Raw genomic sequence first — 12465 nt, 5'->3', positions numbered from 1 at the left:
TACAGTTGTCATGACTAACATGACAATAAACAGAATATTACAGTTGCTAGGCAATAATATTTTTTTTAATCATCTCGTCGCCACGCCAACTTAATTTGGCCTGGCGGTCAATTATTAACCAAAAAACGTTTTATCCCGTAACATTTATTTTTTCTTGTGTAGGCAAGGTGAATTCGTTCTTCGGCGTGGCAGAAGCGATGATGCCTCTTGTATATGCGCCAATGTACACGACCACTTACACTGCGACAATTAAGTCCTTCCCAGGAGCGTTTTTCGTGCTGGGTGGCGCTCTAACCGTCCCTGCCGTTGTCATATTCTTGTGAGTATCTAAGTGTGTATTGAATTCACTTTTCAGGGTGGCAAAGGCCATGATGATCCTCACTCCGCAGCGATGTAAACGAGCACTTGTAGGGAAAGAGTGTTTGTACTATAAGGGACATGGAATGGAACCTCTCGATGTCAAGTTAAAGTTTCCGATATATGTCCCAAGGCGTGGGAGGTCAAAAGGAACTAACCAAACGCACAAAGGAGTGCGAGTTAAGAGGCACCTGCTTCGACCACCTCCGATATTGGACACATTGTTTTTTAAAGCAGTAATAGCACTAAACTTATATATAACTCGGGGGGAAAGACTTGGCCGGCAGCCCTAATTTCCGGGTTTCTGTAGTAATGTAGTTAGACCAAGAAAACTCTGCAACGATTTTGATAGCATACGCAGTGCAAGTGTTATTTATACGTCATAATTTCATAGAAGATTGACGTTTAAAATAACAGTTGTACTGCGTGGTCTGCCTGTGCTATCCATAGAATAAGATGAACAAGAACAGCTGTCAATCTTCAAGTGTGACCAAAAATAAAATGCAAGTGTTTGCGTAAATTGTCTACGTGAGATCAAAAATAGTGATGTCATGTTACAACATATTGATAATCTGTCGATGTTTGATTGCTTTATCGACTACTTTTTCAAATGTGTTATTTTAAACGTTAAAATTCTACGACATTATGACGTATAAATAACACTTGCACTGCGTGTGCTATCAAAATCGTTGCAGACTTATCTTAATGTAACTCTTACTGTGTTGGAAAGTGGCGTTTAAATTTACCGCTAAACATGAGCACCTTCAAAAAGGTATAACAATCGTTATTATTTGAAGTCGGTTATAAAATCTAATATCTTAATGATATCTTGTGAAGAAATAATTACATAGCTATTAATATACCGAAAAGTTATCGATACTGTCATATGAACATTTTGTCAAGCCCTAGCGTAAAGTAACAGGTTATGTTTTTACACAAAATATTTTAAATTATAGACTAATATGATAAAATATTAGCACACAAAGGAAGAAAAACTTATAATGAACTGTATAAACCGGCTTCTTGCACTTTTTACGCTGTTAATTTGACAAAATATCGTTATGAAAATTTCGCTCAGAATATCATAAATCCTCTGAAATTAGTATTTGCTTGGACTATTTGGCCCTGACACTGCAATCCGGAACACTACAAGACACCATCTTCACTGAATTACTTTATTTAATACTTTTCGTCCTAATCGGTGTATATTTTTCAATATGAAAATTACCGTGATACGCTCTTGGCCGTCCGCGGCCGTCGTCAAACTCAGAAGTGGTTACGTTTTCTCATTGGTAGTCTGACTCTTTCGCACTCATGGGATGTTCATATACGTGATGGCTTCCCTTTCGCACACTTAATCTGTCTGTCAAGCGCGAGCGCGGATTCTATGTCTGTGGTGCTATCAAAATCGTTGCAGACTTTTCTTGGTCTAACTCTAACAATGTACGAATGCAGCTCTTCGATAGACGAGTAGATTCAGCATTCAAAATATTTCAAAATACGCATTGACAAAGTAACCTAATTACCTCCGATGTACGTACAAGTATTTCACCACTAATATAAACTTATTTTTCAGGTGGCTATATTTAGCAAGCAAGAAATATAGTAACAAATCATCAGACCAGGAGACAGACGCAAAAAATGAAGACGCTCCGGGTAAGACGGGCCTTGATAATAAAGCGTTTGAAGACGACAAGGATGGCAACAGCAGGACGAAAAGGATCGACAATATGATCAACAACACATCTGCAGCAGATAAAGAAAACATACGGCAGTCGCAGATCGAAACTGGTTTCACAGAAAGTATGCATAGTACCAGTAAATTGTGATTATTATTATGTCAATATTACAAAAACGAAAATTTACTGATGTCTCAGATCGCCATTTCTAAATAGTCGGGCGAAACAAAAGCGACTTGCGATCTGATGCTTTCTTTATTACCGCCCGTAATGTACAATATTAACCCCCCTTTTATTAAACCTAACTATGAGTTAATTTATATTTTATCTCTTTATAACAAACAATAACTAAGTAGCAGGTAAAAATGAATTGATAGAAACTACTTAATTCTTATAAGACGTTAATGGGAAACGTCACGAGTTGAAAGGGTTTCTTGCCGGTGCAGCGGGCGGTAAAAGTGCCGCTTTACTGGAACTATAAAATCAGATAAGATGATACCTATTTCAAAACAGTCGAATTGTACACAGCCAAAAAGTTCCAAATTCTCTTTTTTGGTGTACGTTAAAATAGGCATATCTTTTAAATTGTAGGTACCTATTTTTTGAACATTTGATAACTACTAGAACCTGTGTGTTATCAGTTATTAGTTGTTGTTACAGCTCTCATTCAATTCTAAAAAAGTAAAACATTATTCTGTATATCTGCGTCTCAATAATCTGGAGAACGATTTTCAAATATTCATTCGTGAATTGGTCGAACGTTTCAAATATGTGATTTCTGTACTGTGATAATTATGGCAATGTTATGCAGGACAGACTCTGCTGTAACATTGAAAGCAATAAATGCACTAGACAAAATTAAATGTAATGTGATTGTGCGTGTAGGTATACGAAAAATAATAATATATTTAGTACTTAAGTAATACTTTAAACTAGTTTCCTATAACATGTGAGACTTTAGATGATTATTAAATTGAAGCCGTATACTAAATGTTTCCACGAATGATAAGGTTGCAATTTTGTTTGTGTTATGGTGAGACATACCCTCTTAGATTTGTGAAATTATTGATTCTATTTTCTGCCGAGCGAACTTTATGTAATTGTGTAATCTTATAGTTTTTGTCGCTAGTTCGAAACATCAACGATGACTTTGACTTTAATTACTGATTACCGACTAAGTACAAGTTCACTCCACAGAAAATATACTGGGATGAAAATTGCCAGTGTAAAAACTGTTATGATGACAAATAGACATAACTTAAATGAGGCGTATCTATGAGTAGGACGCCGGTCGTCAGGAGGCTAACCATTTAAATAGGGATCACAATAATAATAAATCTCTCAAATAAATAAATAAATGTCTCTGTTTGACCCAATGATTGACTGGTAGAGAATGCCTTTAGGCATTAAGTCTGCCATTTGTAATTTTTTTTTGTGTTTGTGCAAGAAAGTTTAAATGAATAAATAAATGTAAAATAAATTAAAACCTTACAGTTGTTTAGTCAATTTAGGCACATTAGCTTCAGTTTATTAATCATATACCTGGACACCTGATTAAATTTATTGTGTGCGTACTTATTCCATAGGACATAATAAAGAAGATTTTGACTAAAACGTTGTTTTCATTGATTTCCACTTAGACGCAATGTAACAAAAAATAATTCAAATATACTTAAAATATTTATTTCAATAAGCTAACATGTATTTAAAAATAACAAATATTTCAATATCAATAATACACAATCAAGGGAATCTAAGGAGATTCAATATAGCAAATACACCTTAAAGTAGTTTCATTAAAGAGACCGAAACGTTTATAACTACCCTGTAACCTTAAGTAATTGTTGGCAATATTAATACTATTTCAAAATGCGAATACTTATAAAATATAACAATAAAAAATGCTTTTCTCTAAATACAGTCTGGTTGGTTAAATATGATGCACCGTGAAACAGTCCATTTTTGCCCTTGAATGTTTTGTCCATAGATAAAATCAAGGAGAAAATAAACATAACATAACGAAAAACGGGTATTCCACATGTCCAATTTTTTTGTCCAATGTCAGTGCGTCTCACTTTCTCCGTAAAGCAAAATGTGGCACGCAATACACTTTGGACAAAGAAGTTGGATAGGTGAAATATCACCCTATGTAATGAATTTGATTATGTAGTATTATATTAGCTTGAATATTGAATAACGTCTTGGGCAAAGCTGGAGGTTTGACGGTATATTCGAAGCATATTAAATAGTACACAATACCTCGTAGATGTTATGGGGCATTTCCTTACCGCCATAGGAAATGTACATATTTTTGTGCGAAGGATGAACCTGAAAATAGAAAAAAACTATCGTGAATATTTATGGTAACATGTAGAGATGCAACGGATAGTTGTTTGGCCGGATATCGGATATTCGGCCAGACCATCGGCCGAATATTCGGTATCCGGCCGCCGAATATTCGGCCTGCGGAACTACATTACTTATACTACTACATTTCGGTTTATCAGGTGCGCATTGTGCAGGTTTCGTAGTTTGAACGTTCGCGTTCGGGTTCGCGGTTGATTCACGCATATTCATGTCTAGGTTCGAAATTAGTGCACGTGAAGTGAGTGGAATGTTTAAATTGCTTCAAAATAATAAAAGAGTAGAATTATGACCGTGTTAAAATAATGGCCGGATACCGGATAGTAACCGAATATCCAGTGCATCTCTAGTAACATTACTAACCTACATGGATCGTCATAATTTTTTTACATTTGGACCAGCTGAATCTAGTCGTAAAAGACTCATGGTATTGATGTTTACCCATCACAAAGTACAAAATGGTCAAGAATTCATACTGGATGTCGAGTTCAACTAGCTTAGCTTTTATAATACACACAGTGATAGTCATTCTGCTAATGAGGTATGAATGGAACGGGGTTGGCCGGTCGAAGTATTTTACAGATGGCGCTACGGTTCAATCTGTCAGCCCAATAAGGGGCTATTCATAAATTACGTCATTTCAAATTGGGGGGGGGGGGGGGGGGGGGGTCTGGACATCGGATGATGGTAGCATGACGTAGGAGGAAACGGGGTCATTTGAAGCACGATTTTTGGATTATTTTAGGGGGGGGGGTCTAAAATCGTCAAAAATCGATGACGTAATTTATGGACAGCCCCTAAGTGTCAAATTCATGTTTTATTTTTTTATTTTTTTTTTAGTCGCATCATTAAACTGGATCTCAGAATTAAACTGGAGATAGGTAAAACCTATGCTGGCGCCATATAGATGGCGCCAGCATAGACAAACCTTTAACAGTTGTCAACTCGACTGTACCCAAACAAATTTATTTCCGCTCTGCGCACCGCGTCGTCGCGTCCTTGCCAGCCGGTAACTGAGAGGTAACCGAGAGCGGGTGGGCGGCACTTTCAACGGGAGGCAGGGAGTGTCCATACTGTACGTTAGTACTATTTATTATACTGTGGTATGGCACTATCCCTTTCGGCTATTTAGGGTTGTCAAAATTCAAGCCATTATCTTATCTGTGGTCGTGCACGCAAAGGGACGTCAAGTTGTGTCAACCCTAATAATTGCTCGGAGCAATGCTGAGCCGAACGGAGCCGAGTTAGCTCGAAGGGAGGAGTTTCGCACCCGTGCCGTGGCTGTCGGGTGGTAATGGCTCACCTTGCCGGGCGTGAGAGAGCCCTCGTGCTTGGCGCGGCCGATGTAGAGCGGCTCACCGGCCGCCGTGTTGCCGCCAACCACGGCGTTGGGCGGCGCGGCGCCGTCGCGGCTCGGGACCCAGCGGATCCTCTCCGGACGCGCGCAGCACACCTGAAACATGTGTTGCTGTGGTTACGTCACCGTCACCAGAGATTATGCGTAAATTATACTACTGTGTTCTCTGCAACAAGCAACTGTGTTCTCTGTGTGCCTAAATCACATAAGTAATAAAATAATTGATCCACTCAAAATATTTGTTAATGTAATTATATTGATGGAATAAATCTAAAAAAAACAACTATGAAACAAAAGCTTGTTCAAACAGTGAGAGGACAAAACATCATATCCTTCCAAAACAATTTTATTCGAGTTTATACTAGGGCTAGGGCCTATTGTACATACTTCAATACTTAGACTTTGGTCTGTTATGCATTGACCATGCCTTGGTTGGTACTCTGTGTACACCGCAATATTTTATTAAAACGATCGCCTCATAGAATAAAACTGTTCGTAGCGATGGCGTCAACCGGAGACAAGGCCTAACCAACGAACTTGCCAAGACTTAGGTTTTCCTCAAGTCACCCACAGAGATCCGTACCAAGAAGAGATACAATATTTATATAGAGTAGACTGATGATAATGACATTTCTCAAACATAAAGATTACCTCAAAACGATCAACAGAGTTTTCATTGCTCCCCCAAGGCACATACGCCGCACGGTGCTTAGCAGCGAACTTGCCCGGGATCAGATCTCCTTCGAACTGCGCCCTGATCACCCACAGAGGACTGCCGTCGGCGCCCTCATACCCCGCCACCACAGCTCGGTCGCTAAGGGAGGCTGCGTCTCCAGTGGACGATGGAATCCATTCAACAGCCGCTGAAAATTAAATAGTTGCAGTCAGAAACTTATTACCCGATGGTTGACTTCAAGCCTGTTTTCTGAACGATATCTTGAATGACATGGAATAAATATTAACTAAATAAATAATTATCTGATTTTTAAAAAGTTCGCTAACATTTTCTTAGATCTATTAATGTATAATACTCGTCACCATCATAATTGGCCTGTAACAATAAGCGTTCATAAGAGTGCGGCACTTCCGCAAATGACTATTAGGACCAATGCGAGAGCGGCAGCCGCGACCGCATAGCTGGCAGGAGAATGCCGTGCCCGGTGACGAAATTTATATTTTAAAATATATAGGCTCAATCCATTCCGAAACCTTGTCTTTACCTTTACATTCCAATTTATCCTTCAGCGAGCGAACATATAATACATTTGCATAATGGTCATCATTATCGTCCGATGTCGCGGTGTAATAATCATCCTCCGCGATTGACATAAAATATAGTCCACACGATCACCTTTACCTTTAGCCCGCTTAGGACACACTCTAGCGTAGTGTCCGCGCGCGTCGCATACATAGCACACTGCGTTGACCGCCGGACAGTTAGCCGCCTGGTCGCAGGAGCCGCCGCAGCGCGAGCATCGCTGGCCGCGCGCGCCCGGCCGGCCGCGACCTCGGCGCCCACGCGCACGTCCGACCGCGTCCACCTGGACCGCTGATGACGTCGAAGCCTGCCCCCGCTCGATCTGCCGACCCTCTTCTGTAGACATTTCGTGCGCCTCGCATATCTGCATCGCCTTAGCGAGTGTCAATCCCTCCGTTCTAAGTAGGTGATCCCTCACTACGTTACTAGAAATACCACAGACTACTCGATCCCGTATAAGCCCGTCCTCCAATGTATCGAATTCGCATACCTGGCTGAGTACTTTTAGCGCCGTCACATATTGATTAATAGTTTCACCTGCATTCTGAGCACGTGTAAAAAACTTAAATCGTGCCATTGTAATGTTGACCTTTGTACCGAAATGCTTGTCGAACTTCCCCTTAACACAATCAATATCCTCGGCACTTTCATCCTTCTGATACGTGAAAGTTGAAAAGATCTCATATCCTTCCGGGCCGATGAGGTTGACCAGCCAGCTCGCTTGCACATCTTTCTCCTGCTTGCTCACTCCCGATGCCTTTAGAAACACCGCGAACTGCTTCCACCATTTTTTCCATGCGATGGCGCGCGCCTCCGCGCAGCCCTCTACATTTAATTCTGGCGGAGGACGAGCGTGTTCCATTTTACACCCAACTAACACACTGACACACGGTTATTAAACTATGATGTTTTACAGTTATCACTCCGATTACGGTTTTTAATTAATTTACCACTGTCACCAACCATGTAATGATGATGTGATGTGACATGATTTATTTCAGCTACCCACAAAATATGATAATATCTAAGACTAAGCACTACCTACATATTGTTAATGTAAATCTACAACAAGTTTAAAGAAATTTTGGATGTAGAAAGCATTGGAGATAAACAAAAACAAGTAGGTAATACTCGTAGTAATGACACAAAATACAATATGTATAAGCTGTGGGCACAGCTACTATTACTCATGTTTCTTCATTCAGTCTTAATAGCTGTTTTACAGAGTTTCCGTCAGACAGTCCAATATGCAGAGAGTGCATGGAAGAAGAGGAAACAACAAAACATATTCTCCTAGACTGCAAACAGGTAGAAGCATACAGGAGCAGGAACAAATACCTAGGGACTCCGTGCACACTAAAAGAGGCAGTTAGCAACCTGAAAACTTTGCTTAGCAAAGTGGCTAGAGTAGCGCTACCTCGTTTGACGCAAAATAGGCACAATGGTTGTTGATTTGCGGAAAATGCCCAGCAGCACTAAATACCTAACTAACAGAGTTTCCATAACGGAATATGAATTCCATCGAATGGGCTGGACTGACCAGTTAAATAGCTGATGGTTGCTGGTGGTTGTTTGGACAACATAATATTATTTTGTATGCCTGACTTAAAAGTATTTATTATACTTACGCCCATATCCTTGTTGTGGAGTGACATTAGGAAAGCCGGCATATGAGAAAGCTGCAGGTGCTGACGGTGCAGCAGCCATCTGTCCAGCGTACTGAGGAGTTGGGGCTATACCAGCACCAGGCGGCACCATTCCAGGTTGTCCAGGGTATGCATATGCAAAGCCCGGCTGATATGGGTATGGTTGAGCTGGTTGTGGGGCTTGTTGCCCGGGCACTGGAGCATTTGTGGGGTTGTATAGCTGGGGGTATATCTGGCTTTGGGGTGGAGGGTACTGGGGTGGGTTCCCATACGGATCTGGAAATTACAAACATGTACATGAGATATATTATTGTAAGAGGAAAATATTTACTTTGTATCCACTAACACAAATAAAAACATCTAAATTAGTTGCTCATTTTCCATAAATTATATTAACTTGGCAGATATATTAAAGATATTAAACAGTTTTCTCATGCAAATCATTACAAGAGTCTTAACTGTTATTTGAATAGAATGAACTAAAATTATTTTTGTTCTACCATTGAGATAATATATTGAAAATCAAAGGTCTGTACAGTAGTACCATGCAATAAATATTGCACATCATTCTTTGGAAAGAGACGCTGCTAATTTCGACTTTGTAGTGTAGTTTCAAGTTTACATGTCATTGATTAAATGTAAACTACTCGTAATATAAAGTCCAGTGTTTATTTTCAACGAAACAATATTAATAAATAAGATGATTGATGGACAGTCACCAGGGTTCGGAAATCGTCGTAAACAGCCACATTTATTGTCTCTGGGTACAAGGTATTGGATACTGTAAGTACCTACTAATCATAATTCATAACAAATGAATAAGAGTCTTGCAAATGAGCATTAAAAGTATTGCAACTGTTATATTAAGCAATAGTGCAAGAGTTGAGTTTGCTTTATATTTATTTCTAGACAAAGATGCACATAATTGGCATTAGGTATGGTTATTACTCTGAAAAAAGTTATTGAAATAATACTTACTAAATCCAGACATGGTCCTTAAATAACTGTTTACAATTTCAGCACGATAAAGTATAGAAAGTTGCAGGTAAGTACTATTAAACGTCGTTGATAACAAAAGTATAGCGGGGCAGTACAACTGATTAACAAAAGTAGCGGTAAATGAAAAGAAAAGAATCAGTGTTGCCAGGGCTCTGGAGTCATAAGTTACGTTTCGTTTCCCTAAAAGTCACGTTTTTGCTGCTCAAGTCACATTTTTATATTATTGTATTGTATGGGTAGGTAAATCGATTTTGTTAGAAGAAATTCAGAAAATAATATATTTCACAAAAAATCTACTAACCTTATATGATTTTTCCTCAAAAGGAAAAAACGGAACCCTTATAGGATCACTCGTGCGTCTGTTTGTCTGTCTGTCCGTCCGTCTGTCACAGCCTATTTTCACGGAAACTACTGGACTAATTAAGCTGAAATTTGGTACACATATGTAAATTAGTGACCCAAAGACGGACATGCAAGTCATGTAACGTAAACAAATGAATTTTAAGCATGGGGGCTACTTTTGGGGATCAATGAGAAAGTTAAAAAATTAAGATTGTCAATAACCCAAGCAAATTAGAAAAATCTGCGGAAATAATTCGTGTAGTTTTGAAAATTGGTACAGGTATACCTTGTGGTGTCCAGATAAACATACTAAAAGTCCTCGAGGGTAGGGGGTGTGCTGAGGGTGCAGGGAGGGTTAAAGGTACCTATTTCATATTTTTGCTCATATCTCGAATATATGTACAAATAGCATTATAATTACTTCGGACAAAAGTTTTATCATACAATTTCCTACAAATTTGGTTATGTTTATTTTTACTCTACGATCAATACTTTAGGGGCTATTCATAAATTACGTCATTTCAAATTAGGGGGGGGGGGGGGGTCTGGACATCGGATGACGGTAGCATGAAGTAGGAGGAAATGGGGTCATTTGAAGCATGATTTTTGGATGATTATAGGGGGGGGGGGGGGGTCCAAAATCGTCAAAAATCGATGACGTAATTTATGGACAGCCCCTTAGGAGCTTCAGGCTGTTAAAGTTAAATTAGAGATAAAAAATAAACGATTTAAGAAAACGTCGTTTTTTTCGTAATTGTTCATCATAAATAAAAAAATTAGTTTGGTGTAAGCAAGCTAAGTGACCTGCTGATAAAATATAAAAAAAAACCGGCCAAGAGCATGTCGGGCCATGCTCAGTGTAGGGTTCCGTAGTTACCCGTCTGTCAAAATGGACTATTCGCAAAAACTCAAAAACAGCTATACCGATTAGGTTCGCTATATTTTTCCTTGAAAGTCTTTACTAAGTATTGTTTTTATGATTTTTTTTTCATATTTTTTGGACCCATGGTTCAAAAGATAGGGGAACTGAAGGGGAAAACACAACTTATTTTCTTTCAAATCGATTATTTCCGAAAATATTAAGTTGATCAAAAAATGGTTCTTGAAGACCAGTATTCGTTTTAAAAGACCTATCTAACGACATCCCACACTATAGGGTGGAAGCGAAAAAAAATTCATCCCCACTTTAATGTAGGGCAGCCACCATAAAAAAATATTTTTTTCTAGTTTCTATTATTAAATTTGGCATGAATATATAAATTTGTTACACTGACAAAGTCGTAAAATATAAACTAGAAAAAATATTTTTTTAGGGTGACTCCCCTAGGGGCTATTCATAAATTACGTCATTACAAATTAGGGGGGGGGGGGGGTCTGGACATCGGATGATGGTAGCATGACGTAGGAGGAAACGAGGTCATTCGAAGCATGTTTTTTGGATGAATTTAGGGGGGGGGGGGGTCACAAATCGTCAAAAATCAATGACGTAATTTATGGACAGCCCCCTACATTAAGTAGGGATGTATTTTTTTTTTCGCTTTAACCCTATAGTGTGGGGTGTCTTGGATAGGTCTTTTAAAATGAATAAGGGTCTCTAAGGACCATTTTTGACCAATTTAATATTTTCGGAAATAATCGATCTGAAAGAAAAAAGTTGTGTTTTCCACTTTAGTTCCCCTAGAATTTTAACCATGGGTCCAAAAAATATTTAAAAAATCGTGATAGTAAAACTTAGTAAAGACTTTCAAGGAAAAATATAGCGAACCTAATCTGTTTAGCAGTTTTTGAGTTTTTGCAAATAGTCTATTTTGACGGACGGGTAACTACGGAACCCTACACTGAGCATTGCCCGACATGCTCTTGGCCGGTTTTTTTTTATATTATATCAGCAGGTCGCTTAGCTTGCTTATCCTAAACTTTTTTTCTTTTCTGATGAACAATTACGAAAAAACGACGTTTTCTTAAACCGTCTATTTTTTATCTCTTATTTAACTTTAACAGCCTGTAGCTCCTTAAGTATTGATCGCAGAGTAAAAATGAACATAACCAAATTTGTAGAAAATCTTGTGATAAAACTTTTGTCCGAAGTAATTATAATGCTATTCGTACAGATATTCGAGATATGAGGCTAAAATAAATGAATCATACACTAAAAAAAACTACTACTATCAAACTAAATGACACCGTCATGTCAAGGTAACAAGTCTCATCTTGCCACGACTATTATAATAAACATGATGGTGGATGTAACGTCAAGGTGTCAGTGCAAGTGTCAACTTGGGTGCGTTCACCGCGTTCCTAAATAATACAAATTGCAGAACTAAACTTGTCCAAAATTCGACTAGCTTAATAAAAAGTCACAAAAATTGCCTCAAGATCGTAAGTCACGCACATGTCACACGAGAAGGCGAAAAGTCACGAAAAATGTGACTTTTGTGACCATCTGGCAACACTGAAAGAATG

The 12465-nt window shown here is 38.7% G+C and overlaps 2 protein-coding genes and 1 long non-coding RNA gene across 4 annotated transcripts in view; 1 reads left to right on the top strand and 2 right to left on the bottom strand.

Annotated features, from left to right (window-relative positions):
* LOC134805040 (probable peptidoglycan muropeptide transporter SLC46) overlaps positions 1 to 2439 on the top strand; it is a 34285-nt gene extending 31846 nt beyond the window's left edge. For both annotated transcript variants that reach the window (XM_063778335.1, XM_063778329.1), the window contains exons 7-8: positions 163 to 319; positions 1934 to 2439. In XM_063778335.1, the coding sequence (XP_063634405.1) occupies positions 163 to 319; positions 1934 to 2186 (410 nt within the window). In that variant the 3' untranslated portion in view covers positions 2187 to 2439. The remainder of the gene's footprint in view (positions 1 to 162; positions 320 to 1933) is intronic.
* LOC134805505 (uncharacterized) overlaps positions 1 to 12465 on the bottom strand; it is a 49479-nt gene that overhangs the window by 1782 nt on the left and 35232 nt on the right. The gene's annotated exons all lie outside the window — the stretch shown is intronic.
* On the bottom strand, positions 3764 to 9790 carry LOC134805357 (uncharacterized). The gene is made up of 5 exons (XM_063778696.1): positions 9640 to 9790; positions 8644 to 8937; positions 6409 to 6620; positions 5704 to 5853; positions 3764 to 4364 (listed from the first exon to the last, which is right to left on the bottom strand). Exons 1-5 carry the CDS (start codon positions 9650 to 9652, stop codon positions 4278 to 4280), a joined length of 756 nt encoding a protein of 251 aa, XP_063634766.1. The 5' UTR covers positions 9653 to 9790; the 3' UTR covers positions 3764 to 4277.

This window comes from Cydia splendana, chromosome 2, assembly GCF_910591565.1.
Source record: "Cydia splendana chromosome 2, ilCydSple1.2, whole genome shotgun sequence".
In the NCBI taxonomy this organism is placed as follows: domain Eukaryota; kingdom Metazoa; phylum Arthropoda; class Insecta; order Lepidoptera; family Tortricidae; genus Cydia; species Cydia splendana.
Note: the sequence above shows the minus strand (reverse complement) of the source record. Positions and strands in the feature narration are given on the sequence as shown.